This window comes from Pristis pectinata, chromosome 17, assembly GCF_009764475.1.
Source record: "Pristis pectinata isolate sPriPec2 chromosome 17, sPriPec2.1.pri, whole genome shotgun sequence".
In the NCBI taxonomy this organism is placed as follows: domain Eukaryota; kingdom Metazoa; phylum Chordata; class Chondrichthyes; order Rhinopristiformes; family Pristidae; genus Pristis; species Pristis pectinata.
Window position 1 is genome coordinate 9,632,677 of NC_067421.1, and position 27,891 is coordinate 9,660,567.

The following is a 27,891-nucleotide window of genomic DNA, read 5'->3' on the forward strand; positions in this document are numbered from 1 at the left end:
ATATTTCTTTCACATTGGAAAGCATTTACTTTATATATTCCAGAAGTTCCCCTATATGTCTGCAACTTCATCTTCACCCTATTATGCTAAGACAATCATTCCTTAACAGAGCCATTCCTCCACTTTTTCTTAACCTCCTGTGCACCCTTCAATACTCAGGTCCCAGTCTATGTCACCTGCAACCATGTAAGCATAATGGTTATCATGGCCATCAGATCATGCTTTTATTTCTATCTCTGCTCTCAGTTCATGTATTTTGTTTTGAATGCCACGTGCAAGGCTTATACATCACCTCTGGAGTATGGTTCCCAGAAATACTTCCAGTTATCCAACTGTGTGGTAACTAGACTTTCAGAAAGGTGCAGTGTAACTTCTTCCCACTTAGATTCTAGTCCGCTAAATACAAAGGCCAGAATTCTATTGACCTTTTTGATTATTTATGGAATATAATCATAGAACTGTAACAGCACAAGAAATCATTTGTCCTACCTAATGAATGCCAGGTCCTTGCAGAGAAACTTGTTTAGTCCTCTTTATGTCTATTCCCTTTCCGAAGCTCTCGTCTACTTAGTTTGCACCACTCTTAAAGAGGATGAGTTCCAGTTCAAAACTACTCTCTGTTTAAGAATTTTTCTTTTATACACCCCTCACTTCATTTACCTATCATTTTGAATGTGTCCCCTGCTCCTCAAAACATCATCTAAAAGGACAGCTTCACCTTATTAGCCCTATCTAAAATAGCTACAAATAGCTGCTACCTCTCCATCAAACCTCTTCCCAATTTTCTTTGATGTAACAAGTACGTCCCACCTTCTCCACTGTAACCCTGTAGCTTAAATCCTTCATTATACCAGTAAGTCTCTTCTGCACCCATTCGAGCACCTTCATGTGCTTTCTCAAGTCTGGTGAGTAGAAATGGATGTAACAGTTCAGTCATAGCCAAAGTAATGTTTTATACACAGCCACCATAAGGTCCCTGATTTTGTACTCTATGCTTCTTTTCCGGGATATCATGTGTTTCACTAATCACAGTCTAAATAGGTCTTGCCATGTTCAAAGGTTTGTGCATATTTACTCTAAGGTCCCTCTGCAATAGATATAGGGCATAGCATAGTTATGGTAGCAAAAGCTGTCCTCTGCAGAAAAGACAAGGCTCTGTTGCCTATCCAATGCCAGGGTTAGAACACAGGATAGTACAGAACAGGAACAGGCCCTTCAGCCCACGATGTCTGTGCAGAGCATGATACTAATTTAAACTAATCCCTTCTGCCTGCACATGATCCATATCCCTCCATTCCCTGCATATTCAAGTGCCTATCTAAAAGTCTCTTGAATGCCACTATTGTATCTGCTTCCTGTACCACTATTGGCAGCGCATTCCAGGCACCTACCACTCTGTGCAAGAAAACTTGCCCCGCACATCCCCTTTAAGCTTTCCCCATCTCACCTAAAAGCTATGCTCTCTAGTATTTGACATTTCTAACCTGGCTGTCTATCCTATCTATACCTGTCATGATTTTATAAACTTCTATTAGGTCTCCCCCTCAACCTCTGATGCTCCAGAGAAAACAATCCAAGCTTGTCCAACTTCTCCTTATGCTGATGGGTGAAGCATCTCTCTTCTGGGCTGTAAAGGAACTTAGAGTGGGAGGCAGAAGATTCAGTTGTCATGGTCCACGTGGGTGCTATTGACATAGTTAGAACTAGTAAGGAGGTTTGGCTAAGGGATTATGAGCAGAATGGGTCAAAACTGTAAAGGAAAACCACAAAGGCGATAATCTCCAGTTTATTACCTGAGCCACATGCAAATTGGCAATGGGTGAATAAGGTTTGAGAAGTAACAGTGGCTCAAAAATTGTTTTGGGAGAAATGGGCTCCAATTCATGGGGCACAAGCAGCAGTGCTGGCAGAAGGGAGAGCTATTTCTTTGGAATAGGCTTCATTTGAACTGTACTGGAACAAGTGCCCTGGCAAATCAAATAGACAGGGCTTTACACTAATTAGAGGAGGGGTGGAGGGGGGAAGAAGGGTGATTCAAATTACGGGAAGTTTAATAGATCAAGAATTTTATCTTTTTAATAGTTTAATAGAAAGAGAGAATGAAAATCAAAGCATGACAGGAAGGGGCAGAAAAGAGAAAAAGGTGTGAATCAGAAATTGGAATTAGAGTAAGAAACAACTGTAAAAAGTCAAAGCTTAAAACTTTTTACAGCACTGGTGACAAGATAGATGAGTTGACAACATCAACAGAAATAAATGAGTTTGATTTTATAGCTATTTCAGACTTGTGGATGCAGGGTGACCGGGTCTGAGAATTCAATATTCCACATTGTTTTATGTTTTGAAATAAAAGGCAAAAAGGGAAAGGAGGTAGAGTACCATTCTTAACCAAGGAAGCTATAAGTGCAATGGTGAGTATTAATGCATTGGATCATGATGTGAAATCGGTTTGAGAGGAAATAAAGAAAAGCAAGGGAAAGAGGAAACAGGGAGTGGTCCATAAGCTCCCAAAGTGTCACCTCATGGTAGGACAAAACACAAATGGGGAAACATCAAAGTCAGGTAAAAAGGAAGCTGCAAATATCCTTGGTGACTTTAGTCTACATACTGATTGAACTAATTAAACAGGCAAGGGCATTGTGGAAAAGGAATTTGTGGATTGCAACAAGGATTGTATCCCTGAGCAAAGCATTATGTAACCTACCCTGGCTAGGTTAGATTTGGTCATACGTAATGAGGTAAGATTAATAAGAGATCTTCCAGTTAAGGATCCTCCAGGGAGTAATGATCAAAACATGGCAGAATTCCAGATACAGTTCGAGCACGAACCCCCAGGGCCAAAACTGCGGTTAAACAAGTTCAACTGACTGGCTTGTCACTGCCTGGCTTGTTCTATCACCCCATTTTGCAGCTCCTTTGGCACGTCTCTGGTATCCTGCATGGACTGGGAAGTTAACAATGACATATTTGTTTAGCTTTCCTTGTTCTTCTTCATCATCAATTTTTCTCTTTTCTATTATCTGAATAATTTCCATATCCTGATATACTGGCAGTATATGTTCCTTCGATAAGGATCAAGATTAAGTAGTTACTCAGTATTCAGGCTATGCCCTGTCCCTTGTATTTGGTGTACTTATCCACAGCATTTTAATGGTCTATATATGTAAATATTATGGAGCCCATTGGGCCAACCACTATCTTTAGCTTTTCATTATTTATGAAGTATGCTCTTCTTTGAGCAGAACAGTAATGAAGATACCATTGCTTCAATATAAAATGCAACAAAGAATCCTAATCATGGGTAATTATCAAATGTGTTCTCACGACACCACATCAAAATAAAAAAGACAATGCATTCCAGAATATTAGGCTGGTTCTTCAACAAGCAAAAAATTGCAGATGATGAAATAAAACCAGACAATGCTGGAAATACTCAGAAGGTCAGGCAGGGTCTGTGGAGAGAGAAAGAGAGTTAACATTCAAGTAGATGACCTTTCATCAGCTTTGGATCTTGCTGGACTGGATCATCCATCACAGGGAAATAATGCACAAGCCTCACCCCCAAAAATCCTCTGATGCAGAGCTTTCTGTCATGAATTTTACTTGTTTATCTCCAATTTTGTGGTTCTGATGAAAGATCATCAACCTGAATTTTTTTTTTTGCTCTCCATAGATGCTGTCTGACTTTTTGCATGTTCTGTTTTATTTTAGAATAGAAGCAGCCCACAGGTTAATGGAAAAAGTTATTTTGGATTTTCTAGTCAAAAGAGGTATTACCCACCTCATGTGAATAGACATTTCCTGAAGACTTGATTGCCAATATATGAGAGTTGTTTGTGAAGACAGAGTACATCACTGGGCAGTGGTACTTTCCTAAGAGAAGCAGAATGATCATCATAAGTAGACTTTTAGATACCATGAATGCTTTGAAAACTTTTTACTCAAACCCATTGCCCATTATTTATCATTCACAATCTCCCGTAAAGAATCTGAATGCAATTGGGAACAATACAAATGAACCACATTTAAATAAATGGTCATATGAATTTTCATCTACATTGTCTATACATTTCTAAAAGTAAAAATCCACTTAATTAACTGGCAGGCACATCTCCTCCCTGACCACTCCCCTGGACAAGAAACATCAGGTGATTGCTGCCCTGCTCCATCCAGGAATTATTTTCTCCTTTTACAACATCAATTCTTGCACGTCCCGATATCTGCTAACTGAAAGGGTAAAGGACCTGCTGTTAGATCTTTGTTACTCTTGACCAAGCCACACCACATGTTCTAGCATGGCCCCACCCCCTCCCCACCGGCAGAGGGACTCCAAATACTTTGGCATAGTGGAGTCCGAAACAGGGGCTGTCTCAGCAGATGCAGCCACCTTTACTGACAGGGCTATTTTGACAGCCAGTTGACACCTGCACCCCTGGCTCACTTGCTGTCAAAGCTGTCAGCTCGACATTCACAAACATTTATTAACACTTGGGGCACATGAAAGATGCATATTGTTTCAAAATAATTCAAAAATAAAAGTTTTCTGTTAAAAGGTAAAAAAAAATCTTCACACACAAATGTTATTCTAAATCCTTAACCCTAATTTAAATAACTAATATTTAAATAAATTTTAATAAATAATAATCTTGTTCTTTTTCCTGGCGGCCGATTTCTCCCATTCATTTAGACAGTCTCATTGGGCAGGCTTCCTGCCGAAGATCATGCAAAAAGTCCACTAATGCAGCATAGGGCAATCAGAGCAGGGCAGGAGATGTAACAAGGCAGAAGATGACACCATGGGCATAGGCTGGCATCAGCACTGGAAACCAGAACTTCTGCAGAGATACTTGGATAATTCACAGTGTAAGCACTGGCCTCAGAGGGAAACATCTGGCCCAATATAAACGCTGTGTTTTCACACGTGGTATACTCATTGTAGAATCACAGAATGGTTGCAGCATGAAAGGATGCCACTCAGGCTGTCATCTGTACCAACTCCATGCAAAACCCATCCACCCAGGCCCATTCCACATCACCTTGCCATTTTATTTACCTTTCAAATAGTTATCCAGCTCCCTTCCGAATTTCATATTTGAACCTGCCTCCTCCACTACCTCTGGCTGTGCATTCTATACCTGAAACAGTCACTGTATAAAATTTCTTTTCTCCTGCCACTTTTGGTCCCTTTGTCATTCATCTTCACTCTAGGACCACTGTTGCTTGTCCCTTCTGGCAATAGGAACGACTTCTCCATTCTACATTGCCTGTCTCTTTTATAATGTGAAATATTTCTATCAGATCTCCTTGTAACCTCCTTTATTCCAAAGAGTACAACCCCACCCAAATAAGTTAAAGGAGGATATGTATAGTCATTTGCACACAGATAAAAACTATTATATTACTCTATAATGTTGAAAATTAATGTGCTGTTTGAGTCAAGATACTGCCAGTTTTTTTTTAATTGTTGTATTTTCCTTCTTCTTAGTAATAATCTTAGTTTTCGCCTGAACTTATTTCACCACCAAAAAAGAGTTACCAGTTTTCACAGCAGATATTTCATTTATTAGCAGGTCCGGGTCAGTTTCCGGCAGGTTGTCCAGGGCAATAAAGTTATTAATCAGCATTGTTTGAAGGCAGATTAAGAAGTAAACAGTGCTTGTCAACCTTAAAACCAGCAGCAAAAAGCACCAATGAAAACTTGTTTTCTTATTAAGCATTCTAAAAGATGGCAAATATTAGTAGTTAATATTTAAAGCTAATTTCAACTCAAGCCAATTAAAAATTAAGCAGCAAGGAGGATGCACTATGAGGTGAAAATCATGAGATGTGCTGAGGAAAGCTGTATCATAAATAAAATTAGGGACTAGATATCCTATAGTACAATGACTTTAAAAGTATGCCATTGACTTTAAGATTCTTTGGGTGACCTGAGCTTTTGAAAAATATTACAAGTTTGGAATTCTTTCTTCTAGACCTATTACATTTGAGATTACCACACTTTAAGCAAATTGTAAATTGAGCCAGAAACAAAAGGTGCAACTTGTAACACTGGTAAAATGTTATTCACAGAACTGTCAGGAGTTGCCATTGATTTAGTAAAATTATAACGAAAGATACCATAACGAAAGATACCATTTCCTCAACACATTGTAAATGTTGCAAACCATATAAACTTTAAAGCATTCTGCTCTTTGTCCCAAAATATGCGAAGAATTTGGAGGAGATATTCTATTTCTCAAGGATATCAATTTTATTTTGTATTGGCTAAAAAGGGACTTTGGTTGAGTTGTGTGTTTTGTTTCTTCTTCAAGTTTCAAGCAGGAAGAATTAAGATGCAGAATCTCAACAGGAAACAAAATGTAGCTAGTCTGGAAACTTTCTGAGAATTAAAATTGCATCAAAATATGACAAATTCCTTCCTACATACATAAAAATATAACTTAAATCAAAATATTGGTTAATGGGAATTTTTGCAATGATTTGAGAGAAGTGAGAATGTACCTCAACGTCATGTTTTTGTGTACTGAAACTGAAAGAAGTTTTTGTTCCTTACAGATGTATATTGTCCATTTTAACTTGAATAGCACACATGGTGAACTAGATAACATTGTTAATGTTTCACTGACAAAACCATATCACAGGAAATGTAAGTAACATACTATGATTGCTGCAAGACAGCTGGACTACTGACTGATTTCCAAACAGTAATAAGAAACAAATTGCATCTCTTTAAAATCAAAAAGCAAAAATATGCAGATGTTATAATCTGAAGTAAAAACAGGATGCTTGAAATATGTTGGGAGATAAATGGCTAACATTTCAGACTGATGACCTTTCATCAAACTAATAAGTTAGAAATCAAACATGCTCTTTGTTCTTCCTTGAACAGAGGCCCAACCAGTCTCCCGCCACCATCAGCCCCCTTTGTCCAGTTGAACTTACTTCCACAGTGAACAACTTCTTCAACTCCACTCACTTCTACCAAATCACAGGGAACCTCCAAATCTATGGGAACCTGCGTGAGTCCAAGCAATGCCTATTGCTTTGTGGGAGAGATTCATAGCATAGACTAAGATGCCCACCAATGCTAATCCCATTTGCCTTTGTTTGGTCAATATCCCTTTAAACCTTTCCTATTCATGTACCTGTCCAAATGCCTGCTAAACGTTGTAATTGTACCTGTATCTATCACCTCCTCTGGCAGCTCATTCCACATACCCACCATCCACTGTGTGTAAAAACTTGCCCCTCAGATCCCCTCTATCCCATCTCACCTGAAACCTATGCCTTCCCATTTTAGATTCCACTGCCCTGTGAAAAGACTAGCTATGCCTCTCACAATTTTATAAACCTCTATTAGGTCTCTCCAAGGAAAAGAGTCCCAGCCTTTCCAACTGCTCCCTATAACTCTAGCCCTCCAAGTCTAGGCAAATTTCCTGTGAACCATTTTTGCACCTCTCTAGCTTAATCACATCCTTCCTATAGTGTGGCAATGAGAACTGCAGACAATACTCCAACTGTGGCCTAAACAACGATTTGTACAACTCTTCCATGAAGTCCCAACTCCTGTACTCAATGCCTCAAGCCAATGAAGCATATCATACGCCACCTTCATCATCCTGTCCAAATGCCTGTTAAATGTTGTAATTGTACCTGCATCTACCACCTCCTCTGGCAGCACTTTCAAAGAACTATGTCCTTGAACCCCAAGTACTCACTGTTTAATAACATCCCCCAGAGCCCTACCATTCACTGTGTATGTCTTGGCCTGGTTTAATATGCAGCTACCACTTTGTACTTGTCCGAGTTAAATCCAGCAGTCATTCCCTTGCACACTTTCCTGGTTGATCTAGTTTCTGTCGTAACCATAGACCACGTTCTTCACTGTCCACTATACCACCAATTGTTGTGCCATCTGCAAACTTACTAATCATGCCACCTACGTTCTCTTCCAAACCGTTAATATAGATGACAAAAGAAAGGACCCAGCACTGATCCCTGTGGCATACCCCTGGTTACAGGTCTCAGGTCTTCAATCTGAAAAGCAACCCTCCACTACCACCCTCTGTCTCCTACCACCAAGCCAATTTTTTTTTTATTTCAGATTTCCAACATCTGCAATTTTAAAAAAAATTTCATTTACTATGGAATTTAGGTGATTGGGAGCTCAGTGGGGTGGAAAGAAGTCTACCCCTCATGAATTTGATGAATGTAGGTGGAGAGATGAGGAACAATGTGTGGAGACAAGACTCAGGGTGGAGAGAGGGACAGGAGGGAAATGTGTGGGGGCAGTTTATCTGTGATAAGAATGATGAAACGGGTGAGTAAGGTGTGACTAGGCAGCTGTGCACCTGGTTTGTATGTGCCACAGCCCAAAAGGTCAATAGGTGACAAGGATGGTCAAGTAAATACTGAAAATCCAAAACATTTTCCCACAGGAATATCTGAATATGTATCCTGCCATCTTCTACTACAGTGTTTATTAAAATCAAGCAAAATTAACTTCATTAATTTCACAAAGTGCTGGAAGATGGGTGCCCACTGGTTGGCATTGACAAGGTGGGCTGAATGGCCTTTCCATGCTGCATGACTCTATGACTCATTAAATTAAGAGGTATTTAATGGCCCAAAAAAGAGTTTTAGGTAGTAGATACAGGAGAGATGTGAAGTAAAGAATTCTGCAGTGTTGGTAACCAAAAGCACAGACTGAGAAGAATGAAGGCCACAAGGGTGAAAAAAAAACATATGTCAGTTGCTTGCCTTTATTATCTATGCCACAGAATATAACAGCAAGGAGGTTATGCTAGAATTGTATACAATGCTTATTAGGCCACAGTTTGAACACTGTGCACAGTTCTGGTCACCATATTTGGAAAGATGTGGTTACACTGGAGAGGATGCAAAGAAGATTTTGCCCTATCGGAAAAATTTACCCACATGGAATGATTAGAAAGGTTGTGGTTTTTCTTCTTTAGACCAAAGAAGGTTGGGAGGAAACATAATTGACATACATAAAATTATGAGAAGCATAGGTAAATTAAAGAAGAACAACCTATTTTCTTTAACAGGTGGGTCAAAAACCAGGGGGTGTAGAGTTAAATTAACTGGTAGAGTGGAAATGATATTTTTTTTCCATCCAGAGGATGGTAGGGTTCTGGATCCCACTGCCTGAGAGGGTGGTAAAACATAAAACCTCACCATATTGAACCAGTACACTAAAAGACATGATCTGCAGATTTATTGCATAGGTGGGATTAGGATGGGAAGTGCTTTATGGACCAATAAATACATAATGGGTTGAATAACCACCTTCTATATTGTAAATTTGGTATGGTTTTCTGTGATAAGGGTTTTAAACACAGCAATTTAATTTTAATTTTGAAGCATTGTAAGTTGAAAAGCAAAGGCACACCAGTGTAGATGAACAAATATTTCCATCCTATTCACCCTGTTCGTCCAAAAGGACTTTGGATTATTCACATCTGGAGGTGTTATGGCAAGGTTAGAAACAATGCCAGATTGGATACCAAAACTGACAAGAGCCTGGTTCAGTTTTAGACAGTGACGAGCGAGAGGAACTTAATCCATAGCAAGAGCATAGAACTTGGTGCTGGAGCTTCCATCTGACTGATAACAAAGAAGGAAAGACTTGCATTTTATCATGCCTTTCATAAGGACACAATGTTCCAAATCCCCCTCCAGCCAATGAAGTACATTGTGAAATGCACTTACTGTTTGTTGTAATTTAGAAAAGAAATCGTGACTTGCCCATTACAGGATGTCAGAAATGAATAGCAACCACACAGGCAATAAGTCAGCGCAGAGGTATCTCAAATTACACAGTAAACCACTTAATTTGAACTTTTATGCTTATTGTTATGCATCTTATTCCATCAACTTGATAGGGTTGCTGAACTGAACAGGATACCAATTGATTACAGCGAAATACATTGTGTGTATAGTGAGATAATGCCCTTTGTGAATATTTTTAGTCAATTGTTTAAGTCTGTCCAGAACACAATTTACCAAAGCACAAAAACCAAATGAAAAGTACTCTTTCAATCAAAAATAAAAGGACTTGCTGTCTGTCAGCAGTAAGCTTACAGTAATATTCTTCATTTTGTATTTAAATCAGGCACCAGAAAGCGGTCCAGCGATAAAGCCAATTTGATGCCATTTACTCAACTTAAAATATTACTTTGTTTACCCAGTAACAATACAGGTTAATAAAGTCTCAGAAGGCAACAATAAATAACAGATTTTGGCAGCACCAAGTTCTGCCAGCATAACACACTGAGGTAGCACTGAACCAGTCAGTAGGCAAGATAAAGAATGAAGGAATCATGCACCTTAAAACGTTTTTTTCCTTAGCTTTGCAATGATACTAGCTATTAATATTAAAAAAAAATCAAAATATTCACCCAAATAATATTGAAAATTTAACCATTTCTTATTATTCCTTTTGATCCAATTATTGGCACTGCACTAATTGACCCTGGGCTGACTTAACACAAACCAGAATCATAATATCAAATATTTAGATGATCAAGAAAAAAGACACCTCTCACATGCATCATTTGTTAGACGAAATAGCCAGCATGGAATTAAATTCAGACAAGTCTGAGTGCATTCACAAACAATTGGTTACGCTGTACAGAATCTTAGAAACACCTATACTTCTGATTGAAAGGGATGTCATCTGGAAATGGGTCAACATTGCTTAAGCATTAAGTGCATACGTTGGAGTGAATGAATGAATTGTATTTCCAAAACAACTATTTTTACAATGTTACAGCAACCTTCAGATCAGAAATATCTTCTGAAATTCATTTTGTAAGAAACTTAGGTTTTAGCAGGCATCTTGCTGCTCGAGTGCTGATACTTCACTTCAGATTTTAGCTAACCAGCGTTTTCAAATTAGTAAAAATCATAAGAACATACGAAACAGAAGCATGAATAGGTCATTCAGCCGCTTGTGGTTCTTGTGCCATTCAATAGGCTCATGGTTGATTTTCTTAACTCAGTGTTACTTTCCTGCATTAACTCCATATCCCACAACTCACTTAACTCCCTTAATAGCTAAAAATCTATCGACAGCCATCTTGATTATATTCAGTGATTGAGCCTCACATCCTTCTTGGGTAGAGAATTCAAAATATTCACTATCCACTGGATGAAGGAATTTCTCCTCATTCTCCTAGTTTTTTTTTAGACTGTTGCCCTGATTCTAGACATGCCACCTGTCACACCCTGGACAAATTTTCTATATTTCAGTTAGAACACTTCTCATTCTTCTACATCCGAGAGAATATAGGTCCAGTCAGCCTAATCTTTTGTCGTAGGACAAACACTATTTCCCACACTCCATCATAAATATTTTCTTCTTTGGGTAGAGACATTAAACTTGTACACAATATTCCAGGCACAATCTCAATTGGGCCCTATATAATTGTGGCAAGATGTCTCCTGTACTCAAATCCTCTTGCAATAAGGCCCATATTTAAGGCCCAGAACTTTGCGTACAAGAACACCAAAGTCTTTTAGACTTCCATTATTTAAAAAAAACATTTTCTATTTTTCTGTCAAAGTGGTTGATCTCATATTTTCCACATTGTATTCCACATCATCCTAGCCCATTCATATGACCTGTCTATATCCTCCTCAAACCTCACACCAACACCCAGCATTCAATCATCAGCAAACTTGGATACATTAACTTGATCCCTTCATCCAGATCACGGATCACTATTCACTGATGGTGGTCCAACAGCAATCCCTGTGGCACCTCATTACTTACAGCTTGTCAACGCTATTCTGCTTTCAGTCTGTTAACCAATGCTCAGTCCATGCCAGTATCAAACCCCAATTCCCATGTGCTCCCATTTTGTTTAATAACCTATGTGGCACTTCATCATCGGCAATCCAAAAGTCTAAATATACCACATCCACTGGTTCTACAACATTTATTCTGGTAGTTACAACCTCAAAAAAACTAACAATTTGTCAAATATTTCCCTTTCATAAATCCACATTAACTCTGCCATTATTATTTTCTTAGTGCCCTGGTACCGCTTCTTTAATCATTACAGCATTTCTCCTGCCAGTGGTATCAGGTCTACAACTCCCAATGTTCTCTCTCCATCATTTGCTATCTTCCAATCTGTAGGAACCATTCTGGATTAATGTAATTTTGGAAGATGACCAATAGGGAATCCACTATCTCCATTGCCACTTCTTTCAAAATCTTTTAACACAGATCATTGGGTCCTGGGGATTTATTGACCAGCCGCCTCATTAACTTCTCATTAATTTTCTTTAATTAATGCTAATACCTTTTAGCTTATCTGACTCCAGACTTATTGTTCTCCACTGTTTCTGCAGGATTTTGTGATTCCTTCCATGAAAGACAACAGATGTTTTGTGACTTGAAGGGAAAACTGGTGTTCCCACATCAAATATTTCTTTAGTTTCTTTACTATTTCCATATTCCCCCAATATAGTTTCTCTCATTTTATAATGTAAGGGAGCCAGATAAATTTTATTAATCTTTTACTTTATACAATCTGTGTTTGCGATTCCCATCAAATTACTCTCCTGTTCTACTTTCCCTTTCCTTATCAATGCCTTTGGTCCTTTTCTAAAGGCTGAAAATTTCCTTAAGCTTACTGTTCTTTTTAGTACATTTTAAAGATTTTCATTTGACCTATTACTATGTTTAACTTTTCTTGTTAGCTCTGGTTGGACCACTTTTCCAGTTAGGTTTTTATACCGTAAAAGGGATATAAATTTGTTCCATACTGTATTGATTATTTAGATATTAGCCATTGTTTTATTGCCATCACACCTTTTTTATGCTTACAATGCAATGCCACAAACATTGAATTTTACAATTTCAGAATCAGATTTATTATCACTGATATTTTTAATTAAAGAAAATTAATGAGAAATTAATGAGGCTGATGGTCAATAAATCCCCAGGACCCAATGATCTGTGTTAAAAGATTTTGAAAGAAGTGGCAATGGAGATAGTGGATTCCCTATTGGTCATCTTCCAAAATGTCATGAAATTTGTTGTTTTGCAGCAGCAAGACTTAAAAATTACTACAAGTCACAAAAATAAATAAAAGGTGCAAAGAGGAATAATGAGGTAGTGTTCATGAACCGTTCAGAAGTCTGATGGCAGAGGGGAAGAAGCTGTTCCTAAAGTGTTGAGTGTGGGTCTTCAGGCTCCTGTACCTCCTCCCTGACGGTATTAATGAGAAGAGGGCATGTCCTAGATGCTGAGGGTCCTTAATGATGGATGCCACCTTCTTGAGGCACCGAGTTTTGAAGATGTCCTCAATGATGGGGAGGGTTGAGCTGGCTGAGTCTACAACCCTCTGCAGCCTCTTTTGATCTTGCACATTGGAGCCTCCATACCAGTCAGAATGCTTTCCACCGTACATCTATAGAAATTTGCAAGAGTCTTTGGTGACATTCCAAATCTCTTCAAACTCCCAATGAAGTAGACCAACTGGCATGCCTTCTTTGTGATTGCATCAATGTGTTGGGCCCAATATAGATCCTCTGAGATGTTGACGCCCAGGAACTTGAAGCTGCTCATCCTTTCTACCACTGACCCCTCAATGAGGACTGGTGTGTGTTCTCCTGACTTCCCATTCCTGAAGTCCACAATCAATTCCTTGGTCTTGCTGACATTGAGTGCAAGGTTGTTTTTTCAACACCACTCAACCAGCTAATTTATCTCACTCCTGTATGCCTCACTGCCATCTGAGATTCTGCCAACAACAGTGGTGTCATCGGCAAATTTATAGATAGTGTTTGAGCTGTGCTTAGTCACAGTCACGAATGTAGAGCAGAGCAGAGCAGTGGGCTAAGCACCTTCACCCCCGTGTTCTCCTTCCACACTCATTCACCTGTCCATCTAGTTGTCTCTCCCATCTTCCCTTTCCCCACCTGCCTCCATCTGTCCATTATCCCCTCCCAAGGTGGTTCCACTTGTCACTTACTAGCCTCTATCCCAGACCCCCACCCCCTGTACTGCTAGGTACTGGCAACCTTTCCTCTTCCCTTTCAGTCCTGATGCAGGGTTTCAACCCAAAATGTCGACTTACACCTTTTGCCTTCACGGATGCTGCTTGCACCATTGAGTTCTTCCAGTATCCTGTTTTTGTTCCAGATTCCAACATTTGCAGTCTCTTTTGACTTTTAATGAACTTTCCCAATTCATCCCTCAAACCTTTGTAGTTTGTTTTGTTTAGATTCAAGAGCTTAGTTTTTGAATTAAATCACTTTCAATCTTTATACTAAAAAACTAACATAAGGTAATCACTCTTTCATCAAGGTCCTTTAACTATAAGATTGTTGATTAACCCTTTCGCATTGCATTATACTAGATTTTACATACTCTGTTCTCAAGTCACATTGGTTCAGATAACTGTCTCCTGTGAATATGTTGACCACACCATGACTATTAATTTGCTTTGCCCAGTCTATAGGTAGATTAATGTCCCTTTAATACTTACCACTCTAGTTTTGTGACATACAATGCCCTACATTACCACTGCTGTCCAGGAGCTCACAAACAGCTTCCACTCCTTTGTTTCTTAGGTTCACCTGTAATGATTCTGCTTCTTGATAACAGCACGCGAACAGCTGTGGATGTTAAACAATATTGCTTCTACCTTTTACAATTCACATTATCTTCCACAGTTGTCAGTTTTCACTGAAATTTTTGTCCAGTTGTCAATCAGCTAGGTCTAATGTGCTGTGATGCAGTGCAAGGATGTAACAGGGTAAGGAACAAACATTACTTTTTTTTGCTCCATATAATGCTTTGATATCTCCACTTAGGTGAAAAAACACATTAGAACTGCGCCCTATGCGATCCTTCCTGGATCATCAATGCATAGAATGTGACAAAGAGAGGACATACCTTCATTGTTTTTATGGTAGTTCAACTTAATGAGAGATTTAACATCCAATTTCTGGAACAGAAAAAAGAGTTCTGTAAATAGTTAGCAAATAATTTTGAAATACTTTAAAACACTTATTGAATTATCTCTCTTTTAAGACTTTGTTGTTTAGTAAGGTAGACTCTAAACCCAGATAACAAAATCCTTTCCTAGTCCTGACTCTTTCCTTTGCCATAGTCAGCTCAACAAAATTAATTCATTCATCTTCCCCTCTTCTTCCATATGTTTTGACCACCCCCACCCCACCATTTCAATTACAACGGGTGCAGTGTTACAATTATGGTCCTGGAAGTGTTCAATATATCTTCGCATGTTGAAAAAGGCTAATTTAATAAATTTAGCAATTTTTATCCTGGCCACAAAAAATAGTAAGAAAGCACCCAGGATGGAAAATAAATCAAAAATAAGCTGGTTCATTAACCTCATCCAGGGCAGGAAGCATAAGTCTCGCTTACATGAGACTCTATTAAAGCTGTGTGCTTGGCTCAGAGCAATCAGAAATAGACAGTAAATTGCTTCTTGGTTCAGTTGTGTCAGTTGCTCTCATTTTCACCAGTTTGCATATTTCCCAACAATTGCTGAAGCTCCTTAAAAATAGACCCACAACCCACACAAACTTGTTATTCTGTTCAAAATGGAACATGATGCTTCCCAAATAGAAACCCACACCAGGCCTTGCTCACCTAGTACATGAACCTGCTGAGTTATCTTGGCTCCTGATTCAAATTCTTCCATTGCCTTGCCTCCCACTACTTGTGTAACCTCCCTCAGGCACACAACTCTCCAGTATTTCAGTACTCTTCCAATTTTGGTTTCTTGCTCAACTAGTTTTTGCTGCTTCAACAACATTGGTTGTACCATCAACTACTTCACCCTTAGCAATGGAATTCCTCCTGAAACCTCTCCACATCTCTTTCCTCCTCCAAGATGCTGCTTAAAGCCTACTTCTTTGCCAGCTTTCAGTCACCTGCAAATGAAAATTTAAAAAAACCTAAAGATGCTAGAAATCTAAGAGAAACACAGTTAACATTTCAGGTTGAAGACCCATCATCAGAGCTTTGTCTGTCACCTGTGCTAACGTTTCTATGTGTACTCAGCATCAAATTTAGCTCGTTTCCTCTATAAATTAGAATCCGGCCAGAATTAATTCCATTTTGCCACATAAACAGAAATGTTGAAACAGAGAAAGTCATTTATGTCATCTGAGTTTTGCAAGTAAAATTAGAAAATATCTAAACAGAAATAAGGAAGACAGAGACTGTGATGCTTTAACAGTGAGGAAATAAATTAAGAAAGAGCTCAAGAGACAACATGGACAAAAAGTATGTTTTCCAATAAAATCTATGTTTAATTTAGCTGATCTAAAGCAGGTTGGCAGCATGAGTATTAAAATGAACGAGTTGGAAAAAATATTTCCATTAGTTATGACCAAACTAGCCATGATGTGTAACTATGGCAAAGAACAAGATGAGACTTCGTTGTTTTCCTGAGAGCACATTGAATAATCTTGCACATGAAGGACAATCAGCTGGACAAGATAAAAAAAAATCCACAGAACCACAGCTGAGCACAGATCAAAGAGACAAGAGATTCCAATCTTTTTCCCTCTTCAGAGAACATAACAGCACAGTACAGGCCCTTCAGCCCACAATGTTGTGCCGACATTTTATCCTGCTAAGATCCATCTAACCCTTTGCTCCCACATAGCCCTCCATTTTTCTGTCATGCATGTGCCCCCCACAGTTCATGTTCCACCCACAGAATTACTTAGTCCCTTCTTTTCTCCCTCTGAACTTAAGATTGCCCAAATCTGTGCTCAGGCTCCTAGTTTTGCTAACCTGTAATCAAGTACAAAAGCCCAAGCAACTACTTTATAGGGCACTATAATACCAAATAAGCTCATCTCTAAACTTGCGGACCATGGCCTTGCAGTCTCATCTACAGTTGGCTTCTAGACTTCCTGACAGGCAGACCTCAGTCAGTTAGAATTGGTCATGACATTTCATCCACCGAGTCTCAATGCTAGTGCTCCCCAGGGTTGCGTGCTCTACTCTACTCCCTGTATACCCTTACTGTGTAGCAGACACAATTCTAATCTGATCTTTAAGTTCAACTATGATACCAGATCAACAACGATGAGATGGAGTACAAGAAAGGGATCGTGAACCTTTTGTCATGGTGGCAGAACAACAACCTAACCCTTAATGTCAGCAAGATGGAAGAACAGGTTGTTCACCTAAGGAAGTGGGTGGGTGAACAGAGCCCTGCCTGTCACAGAGGTGCTGTAGAGATGGTCAACAGCTTCAAGTTCCTAGGCATCCATATCACCAGCAACCTCTCCTGGTCACTCCATACTGATGCGGTGATCAAGACAGTGCATTAGCATATGTACTTTCTCAGGCATCTGAGAAGATTCGGCATGTCCACGAGCATTCTCTCAAACTTCTACAGATGTGCTATAGAAAGTATCCTGATGGGTTGCACCTAGCCTGGTATGACAACTGCTCTGGACCAACAGAATGTTCAGAGAGCAGTAAATACAGCTCGTCTCTTCCTTCCATCCAATCTATCTTCACGCTGTGTTACTTCAGGAAGGCTCATTGTATCTTTAAGGATTGCTATCATTCTGGCCATTTCCTTTTCCCTCTTCTACCTTCTGGGAGGAGATAAAAGGAGCTTGAAAGCCTACACGTCCTTAAGAGCAGCTTCTTCCCCACTGCTGTCAGACTTCTAAACCAATCAATTCTTTCACATCCCCTTCCTGGTGGTTCTTGGACTCTTAATTCTACCTCTCTTGGTTATTCCTTTATGGTCACTTCAGTATTTCTTTTTTATAGTACTTCAGATTGCACTACAATCTTTGCACCAAGATGCTGTTTTGCACTTGTTGTATTATTATTACCACATTTATTGTTGTATTACCACCATGGGTGGGAGCAGATACAATAGTGGCATTTAAGAGGCTGTTAGATTGAAATATGCAGGGAATGGAGGGATATGGAACATGTACAGGCAGAAGAGATTTAGTTTAATTCAGCATCATGTTCAGCACAGACACCATGGGCCGAAGGGCCTGTTCCCATGCTGTACTGTTCTGTGATTTATGCATGTAAACCGTTTACCCTGGGAGCTTCATGTGAGCAAGGAATTTCATTGCTTCCTGGTGTAAATGACAATAAGCTAACCAGAATCCAAATCAGAACCAAAATCAAAACCAAAATCAGAATCTGACTCGGCTCTAATCTTACATTGTTGCAAAACTGAGAATAGGAATGCACCACATGCAGAATCTCTCTCTGCCCTTTGGATTTACAGGCAACCCCACAAGGATTTTATTTATCCCTTTGGCATCAAGATAAAAATCTCTACTTCAGAAACTAAATCTATGCCATCAGCTCAAAACCATTTGATAGATATTCTACACATTTTAAAAAAATTTGTTTACAAGCACTGTATTGGAATCCAGAGTAAGTACAAACAATTAATTGAAATTTGGGATTATTAGGTGACAAGATAACACACTCTTGGAAGAGCAAAGAATTGCAGGTCATCATTTTCCATTTAAGGTGTTAAAACTGCAAACATACTGTTTGCCTTAAGAACGGTTTTGCATTTAAAAAATAGTAATTATCCCAGTTCTGGTGCTAATCTTACCTCTTATGAGTTGGCACCAGACTTTCTGGGGACTTGAGACTCCCACACTCTGCACATATATTTCATTGACAAATATATTCAAGTCACTTACTGCTTACTGACAGGCTGATTTTACTCATCTAAAGATTCATTTCACAAATCCTAAAAGAGCTGATGAATGCATTCAGGAAAAGGGCATACGTACACTGAACCTCTCTTCTTAAATTAGCACATTCAAGATGCTGTTGCATCTTCAAACTACTTTTAAATAAATCTGGATAGTAGATTATACAATATAATGTAGCCTAGCATTTTCTGTTATCTGAACTGGCAAGAGTTACAGTGAGTGCCCCGATTGTATCAATACCCAAGTTAAACTTGCTCCTGTTCACTGGTGGCTCAAGCAGCAGAAGGTAAATGCTGGGAGTTTTTTCTCCAGTTTATATGAGACTTGGCCTGCTTAAAGAAATTGCAGTGGAGCAAAAAATATTTCGGGGGAAAAGAGTCACACAATACAACAGAAGTTTTAAACAATACAGAAACTGGTCACAGAACACAATTTACTGATGTACAGGTCACTGACTGAAAAATTCTTGGCTAGCCCTGTAAAGTGGGAACACCAACACTTGATAAACTGCGCATGGACTACAATCAAACAGCAAACTTGTAAGAGAACACATAAAAGAAATATCTGTTTTGAAAAAGGTCTTCTTTATATTGTTGAAATATTTTAGAAGCCTTCAGATAAAATAAATTACATCAAGGAGTCTATTGGCTATGCTTCAATGGAAAAGGGACATTCTTCAACAGTCTCACAAGCATCTGTGAGATGAACGATTGGGTAATCAGCATTTTCAGTGGTACCGAATGAGAGAAAAATGTTTGCAAGGTCAGTGTAAGAACTGCCTGTTCTTTAGATAGAACCACTTTTGTTTTTAATATGCATCTGGATAGGGAATTAAACATTTAATCTCATCTTAAAAGTCAGTACCTAAAACAACACTGCCCTCCCTCAGCACAAACAACAGTCCCAATTTGCGTCCGCAACACTCAGGGTTGCCCTCGAGTGTCTCTGTGTCAATTGCTAATTCCCTGCTTATCCATGCACATCATCTGGAAGAAATATCACATGCACTAAAAAGATACTTCTTTAGTTGTAAAAAAAATACTAAGTTGGGGAAAAATAAGGCTTGTTTACCAGATGAGTTAAGAGATGGGACCTCATGTGAATCAATTTTAAGGCACAATTTAAGTTGGCTATCATAGGCATAACCTTAGTTATAATGCAAATTTGACATATCTATCTTGAACAGAGCATTTCCAGTTACAAGACATGGGAGCCATCTACAATGCTGAAGAGTGTCCTCTTATTGGCCATCCCATTTTTCTGTGCTTAAAGGAACATATCAAGGCTGTTATATAAACTGCGATGTTTGCCTCATTCCTAACTCAGTAACAACTTCTATTTGAGAATAATTTAACAAATCTCTCTGTAAGAATGTTACAAAATTGTAAGTACTTTGAGACATGGGAAGGAATGAGTGATTAAAAGTGAACAAAAAGAGCATTTGGTACATATGACAACATGAGCATGATTAAATTATCAATGGACAAGGCCCTGATCATTTGGGCAATTGATTGAATTAGCAATTTGAAAACTCAGTTATTGTAGGCTGAAAACAGGAACAGCTGAGACAGCCGATGGAAACCCAGACTGATAAGAAAACAATTCACAATTTAAAACAATGCACAGATTTGCAACCAATTGCAGAGTTAAACAAACCATGAGGGAGATGTGAACATGAGAAAAGGGATGATTCAAGTAAAGTTATATTTTCAACTGAAAAGCTTGAGCCTGGCTTTGACTATACTTTGCTCATCACACTATAACAGTGAAATAAAGATGGATGCAACTTAAACATCTGTGACGAAAAGCAAATGACCAGGGATGAAACCCAGCTGGTGAAGCCTGAGTCAGCTAACTCAATTGCTGATGGGTACAGATGTCAAATATAGACTTCTTCCAATCCATGATCAGATGATTAGCAAGGTCAAGCAGTAAACTACATACATGTACAAGTATAATCTCAGAATGATGACTGTTGTTACTATTATTTGGAAAGATCTATGGTGCTGTAAAGTGCCAGGAAACCATTGCAACATGGAAATTTAAACCTCTATAGGTATAAAGGAAAGGAGATTCGTGTATAATAAGCGTGCAGACACCTCCAAATAAACTGAACCAAGAAGGAAAAGACAGTAATAACCAACAAAAGCCTAGAAAGGGTAGAAAGAGAAATAGCAATAGCTAAATGTAATGAACTTAAGAAATAATCAAAAACATAGTAAAGGTGGTCAGCTCAACTATAAAATAATCTGTATGAAGAATGCATGGTGTAATTAGGGATGGAAATATAGAGAGAAGGTAAAAACATTAAACGAACTGTCAAACCTAGAAAATTTGAACAGCACATTAAGAACTGTGCAAGCAGAAAGGATCTTCGCAGCAATCCAACAGCTGGAGACACCCTGGAAACGTCCCTGTTGAGTTCCAACTTCTAATTTTAATTGTAAGCATCGATTACAACAAAGAAACTGACTAACATTAAAACTATTTAGCATTCTGGGATATATCCCAGGAAAGTATGGATAAAAAAGTTGTACAGGGATGGAGGAACAATGAAAGACCGAGTTAAGCAAGAAAAGAAAAAAAAAATTCTGAACACGATTAACAAGATTTTCACTTGAGAAGATGAAAGTAGACTCAGAGCTGAAAAGGATGAATGCAATACCTCTGGGTGGTCCAGGCAGCAGGTAGGATGAGTGCCTTAACTTCATCATGTGCGATTTATACACCAGGAAACATGGGGAGAAAAAAGCTAACCTAGCACTAGTTATAACTGAGTTTGAACACAAACACAATGGGGCTGAGCATTCACCAGTATAAGGCACAACAGGTCAACTGTGATCTGATCTTGACAGAACTACGTGCCTGTGAAGAGCAACTATCCCAGTATAACAGGAAGGATGACCATGCCCCATGTTCAAAATGAGGTCCAACAACACTGAAGACCCTTGTGCTGGATAGATAAAGAGGCTTGGCATAGGATCCAAACCAGATTTCATTCAGCCCCTCCACCCCAAAATAATGGTACTAGCAGACACCCTGCCCATGACAGATTTCTTGGAAAATAGTACATTGGCTATACTGTGTGAATTAGTTGATATTGCAGATATATGAAAAGTGCTAGATGTCAAATCACAAGATGAGCATCTCACTACCAGAGGACTGTTTTAAAAGTATAGAATGGGAACCAATACATGGAGCACCTTTGGAACATTATCACTTGGTGATCAACATATAAAAGCACTAAACCAGAGAACTCACACTCTGCCAACATCCCATGGAATTGACTACAAGGTGGCCTCAGTCAAGGATAGGACTGGAAATAAAACCCTCCCTTGTGGCCTGTTATGTGTTCAAGCCACAAATTTGAAAATTGAAAAGACTCAGAAATGAATTATAGCTTCTGTGATCAACACACAGACCAATATTTGCCAAACAAAATAATGTAACCAGTAGGAAGACTGCAGCCGCCATGGAAAGTACAGGAGTATAAGAGGACAACGCTGGGTGAAAGGTGAAGCAAACCTATTGCCAGGGACCCAGCCAGAAAGGAGCTCAGAATCCTTAGCCCCACATTGCCTTGTTGAGAAACTCTACATCTTGAATCAATTAGGATACTCAGAGAAATAAGACTACTCCTGTAAGAACCATAGCCAAAATTTCTTTAACTAGCTGACACAGCACAGCCTTCACCAGCACGTTGAGTCAGTTCAATTTTGACATGTCCTGGTCATGGCAGAATGCCATTTTGACAAGACTTGTTTCATCGCATCAAAACTATTTTGAGCTAATGGGAGGCTCCTCCAATTTTTGAGGATAGCTGACGTGCCCAATTCCTTTCCACTGAAAGGTGAAAATGAGGAATCTGATTTGCTATGCTTCGGTTTCACTCACAAGGAGTCATTTCTAAAATGGGATTAGAGAAAGATTAATTATTGATGTTGCAAATCATATAATTTAAAAGGATCCCAATCCACCCATATATTATGTGCTGTCTCTACAATGCATTTATGATGAACATGGTCCAGAAAAGGCTAAAAGACAAGAAACAACCAGATTCCATCATTTTATTTATATTAAGGAAACAGTTCAAAGTGACTGGGGAGTTTCATCAGGACATTACATGCCAAATGAGGATGGAATTTATGCCTCCCAAATGGAGGACAAAAATAATGTAAGCCTAATGCTTCTGGTCTTTGTCTATAAGAGGATAGAAGCAAACAACATTAGGTCTTATTGGTAGAATTGAAATAACAAAGCCTGTACACAAGTAACACAAGAGCATCTGCAAAACCTGATGAATAATGACTGCTCCATGAAAATGTGCCCAGGTGCACCGTATTTCTTCATGTGTGGAGGCCAGGATTTATTGACCATCCCTAACTGTCCTTGATTAGGCAGTGATCAGCCACTTTCATGAACGACTGCAGTCCTTTCAGTGAAAGAACTTCCACTGTAGTGTTAGATGGAGAATTCCAGGATTTGGACCCAGCAATGAAGAAGGACCAATGATTCAACTCCAAATCAGGATGCTTTGTGACTTGAAGAGAAAGCTGCCACTCACCTGCTGCTCTTGTCTTCTTGGTGGTATAGGCTGTGGGTTTGGGAGGTGCTGCCAGAGTAGTGTGAGTAACTGCAGCATGTTTTGTAAATGGTACACATAAAGCAGTAATGTGCATAAAGAAAGTGGGCTGATTTGTCCTGGATGGCAAGGAGCTTCTTGAGAGTTGTTGACACTTCACCCATCTAAGCAACTGGAAGTTTTTCCATCACTCTTCAGACTAGTAACCTGTAGATAATGGAAAGGCCTTAGGATGTCAGGAGGTGAATCACTCAAATGATACTCAGCCTCTGATCTGTTCTTGTGACCATGGTACTTACATGGTTGGTCCACTTGTGTTTCTGGTCAATTGTGACCCAAAGGGTACAGGATATTGTTGGTGGAAGACATGATGGTGGTCAATGAACATCAAGGGTAGGTTGTTAGAATAGCACAAGCAAGAGTCTAGTTATGGCAATGCAACAATAAAGGCAAAACAAGAAGAGCAAACAAATCAGCCCATCATTTTATCCGACCAATGTAGTTTATCTTCAGACATCACTCCACCTGTGACCTGAGAATGAGAAAACGTTGATCAAGCATAAACTGAAGATCCATACCAGAATTTCTGGATCCATACCAGAAATTAGTATGTTAACTCAGAAGTAATTTATGGAGATGAACTATTAGTTTAAGATTTGATTGGATTATGTTTACTCCTTTCATAGACCATGCAATAAGCATGACACTATTAAAAGTACTGGACTATCATACTTTCTTTCAGGAGCCTCAATTCTTCCAGAATGGTCAGCTGATCAGTATATAGATTCATAGAGTTTGTACAGCACAGAAACAGGCCCTTCAGCCCAACCCATCCATGCTGGCCAAGATGCCTATCTAAACTAATCCCATTCGCCTGCATTTGGCCCTTATCCCTCTCAACCTTTCCTATCTAAATGTCTTTTAAACATTGTAATTGTATCTGCCTCTATCATCTCCTCTGGCAGCTCATTCCATATACCCACCACCCTCTGTGTGAAAAGCTTGCCCTTCAGATACCTTTTAAATCTTTCACTTTGACTTCCCTACCCTGGGAAAAAGACTATCTACCCTATCCATGCCCCTCCTAATTTTATAAGCCTTTATAAGATCACCCTTCAGCCTCCTTTGCTCCAGGGAGAGCAGTCCCAACTTGTCCAATGCAACACAAGAGACTGCAGATGCTAGAATCTGTAGCAATAAACAACTTGCTGGAGGAACTCAGCAGGTCACGCAGCATCTGTGGGAGTCCTGATGCAGGGTTTCAACCCAAACTATTTATTTCCTCCCACAGATGCTGCATGGCCCACTGAGTTCCTCCAGCACATAGTTTGTTGCCCCAGCCTGTCCAATCTGCCCTTATAACTCAAGTCCTCCAGTCCAGGCAACATTTCCGTGAATCTTTCCTGCACCCTATCTAGTTTAATCACATCCTTCCTATAGCACGGCAACCAGACTGTATGGTTCAAGCACTTGGACCAACACTCCAAGTGCAGCCTAACCAACGATTTGTACGACTACAACATGACATCCCAATTCCTATACTGAATGCCTTGGCTGATAGAGGCAAGATTATCATACACTTTCTTCACCACTCTGTCTACCTGTGTCAACAGGGAACTATGTCCTTGTACCCCAGGGTCACTCTGTTCAATAACACTCCCCAGGGCCCTGCAATATGCATATCCTGGTCTGGTTTAGAAGTATAATTGTTAATTTTGCAGAACATTGCTAGCAAAGTATTGCAATTCTCTATCGAAAGGTAGTTTATCTTTAATCTCTCAACTGCCAAGCAACAATGAGCCGAGAATGCTTTTTTTGGCTCTGTCAATGCCACTAGTGGAAGTAAATCTGAGCTTTATCACTACTGTGTACAATCAGCAGCTTGGCCTAGTTAGGAATAAGCACAGCACATCAGTCCAAGATCGGAGTGCTGTTCCTATATCTGGGGCATTTCCCTCAACATTATTCTCTCTCTACTGGACAGGCTTCCAGATAAATGACTAGTTAAACATGTCTTTGTCCTACAATTCTGGCCTTTTACAAAGCATTCATTTTGATCATTTCACCTTTGGTGGCCACACCCATTACTTAGATTGTAAATTCTGGAATCCTTCCTGTTTCTCCACATTGCTACCTTTCTCTCCTCCTTTAAGATGCTCCTTTAAACCTACCTCCCGACCAAGCTTTTGTCACTTATTCCAATGTCTTTTACACGACTCAGCATCAAATTTTTGTTGATAATGATCCCTGACTTTTTTTTTTACTACTTTAAAAGTTTTAAATTGTTCCTTTAAATTTTAAAAACTTTAAACTTTTTACTACTTTTCATTACTGAAGATTCTTCTAGCTGAGTTGCCAATTCCCCATTCGGACTTAGCCTTTTGTGATCAAATATTTCAATCACAAGAACATGTTTACAAAAAAGGCTGTCTTGAGTGACACCATCTGGTGTAATTAATACAGCCTGCAGTTCAATCTCAGGATGTTTGAGAATACATTGTCTGGAATCCTTAATTTGATCCAGCCAAAAGTGCAAATCAGAAGGTATGAGGGGCCCATTTCAGGAACTCTTCCTTTCTAATGTGGGGAGATGTTAACCACAGCCTGATCATTAACTATCTCTGCAAGAATGATGGTGAGGAATCCCTTGCATATAGTCAGAATAAAACATGACTGTGCTTAACAACAAGACTTCATACAACACACTGCAATGAAGCTCTCTGCATATCTACGTGCAGTGGGTCAGATCACACTAACGACTAACTGGCAGTTGCACAGAGAAATGCCAGCTAGCTGCATGTGTCTGCGCATTCCAAACCTCTGCTCCTGTACACCACACATAGAATTACAGAACTCATTGGAGGCCAAGTACCACTGCACAAAACCTCCCACTCAGCTTATGCTGGCTACTGAGGCAGCCCCTAACTTTAATGAGCTGAGGGGTTGGATACACTATGTTCCTGACCCCTCACCTTTAGGTTTCCTGTGCCTGGTATTCAAACAGCAGCCTTATTCATTTGAAGGGTCGTTGACCTTCATTATAAAGAAAAGTGGTTATATATTTGTTTAATTTATTTTAACTATTATTGTTTTCTGAATTTACATTAGTTGAATGTTTTTAATTAAGTTTTTGATTTTGAAGTAATTTTAAATTTTTTTAGATGTATTTTCACTGTTCTAAATGCCCCGATCATCAATGTTAACAAAGTACCGAGGGCATTGGGAGCCACACAGTCGTAAAAAGAACTGCAGGCATCCTGCAGCAGGTGAATACAAGGCCAATCTGGCCTACTGTAGTTCTTAACACAGCACTTACACTCAAGCTGCGCAGGCCTGAACTTCAGTATGACCAGAACTAAATATCCCACTGGCGGTGGCAACATTCAAACCAAAATTCCAAAAGCTAAGCTGAACTGAGCACCTGCTAAGACCAAGGGGATGCAAAGAACAAATTAACAATTAAAACTGGTGAGAGACAGCTTCCTCCTCCTCAAGGGGTCAAGGGTCAAATATGACTCAAAGGCAGCATAAATACAGCATTACTGATCTGGAGGAATTAATGCTTACAAAAATTCTCTGAGCAGTACAGATAAAACAGATATCCTGTGCAATCAAACTTTCAGGAAAGAAATATTTTTAAAGACCAAGTCTGAAATCAGAGCATCAACTGAAACTAGTGAAATGAGCATGGACATCAATTACATTCTGTTTTTGTGAAAGGATCATCAACTTTTATCCAGCTAAAATTAGCAACAGAATTCACAGTGTAATGCTCTTGATACAGCATGAACAATGCCATGGAATAATCAATCCCAATTTAAGATGCATCCTAACTGGAAGGATTTTTTTGTGGTCAAAAGTAAGCCAGAACAATTTGTTGCTCTAAATACCAACAGTGACAACAAGGGAGCATTTTCTCAGTGTCAAGACTATTCACTAGATTCTTTCCTCATAGGTACAGGACACACACTTAAATTTGGTTATAGCCAACTGTTCCTTTCAGCTTTACACCTAATAGAGATTAATAAATTAAATTACTTTGTCTCATGGAAACAAGCTGTAGATACATATTTATGTGGCATATACTCCATAGTCTTATGTAGTGAATACATATGTACTGTATTTGTAGTTTCTGTGAGACAAAGCAGCATAACTAATGCATGTTCAAAGGTTCGTCTTCCCAGCAAGAGTGGGCAAATGCTAATTTCCTAAAATCACAAGCTGAGCAAAATAGTTGGGATACATCAATGGATTTCTCAAAAATCTCAAATTAATGAATGTAATCCAATTTGACTGACATCCATATTCTCTTTTTTTAAATAACAGCTTTAACAGCTATTTGAGATAAAAATTCAAATTAGTTTTAACAAGATGGGCATGGTCATAATTCTTTGCATGCAGAGTTTCAGATTCTACTCCATTTATTGTAAACCACTTACTTTCAATAGAGTTTTTTTTCCCAACAATGGCAAATCCTTCATTAAGTGCAAATAAAAGTGGGCAGTGAGTTGGTAAATAGTCCATCATTTTCTTTTAAAGCATCAAATCAATATTTGAGAAAAGTTAACTACAGT

The 27,891-nt window shown here is 39.0% G+C and overlaps 1 protein-coding gene across 1 annotated transcript in view; it reads right to left on the reverse strand.

The window, feature by feature from the left end:
- ppil2 (peptidylprolyl isomerase (cyclophilin)-like 2) overlaps nucleotides 1-27,891 on the reverse strand; it is a 231,481-nt gene that overhangs the window by 166,099 nt on the left and 37,491 nt on the right. Inside the window, exons 6-7 of the mRNA XM_052031825.1 lie at nucleotides 14,936-14,987; nucleotides 3,782-3,873 (exon numbers count right to left, since the gene is read on the reverse strand). Coding sequence (XP_051887785.1) covers nucleotides 3,782-3,873; nucleotides 14,936-14,987 — 144 coding nt within the window. The remainder of the gene's footprint in view (nucleotides 1-3,781; nucleotides 3,874-14,935; nucleotides 14,988-27,891) is intronic.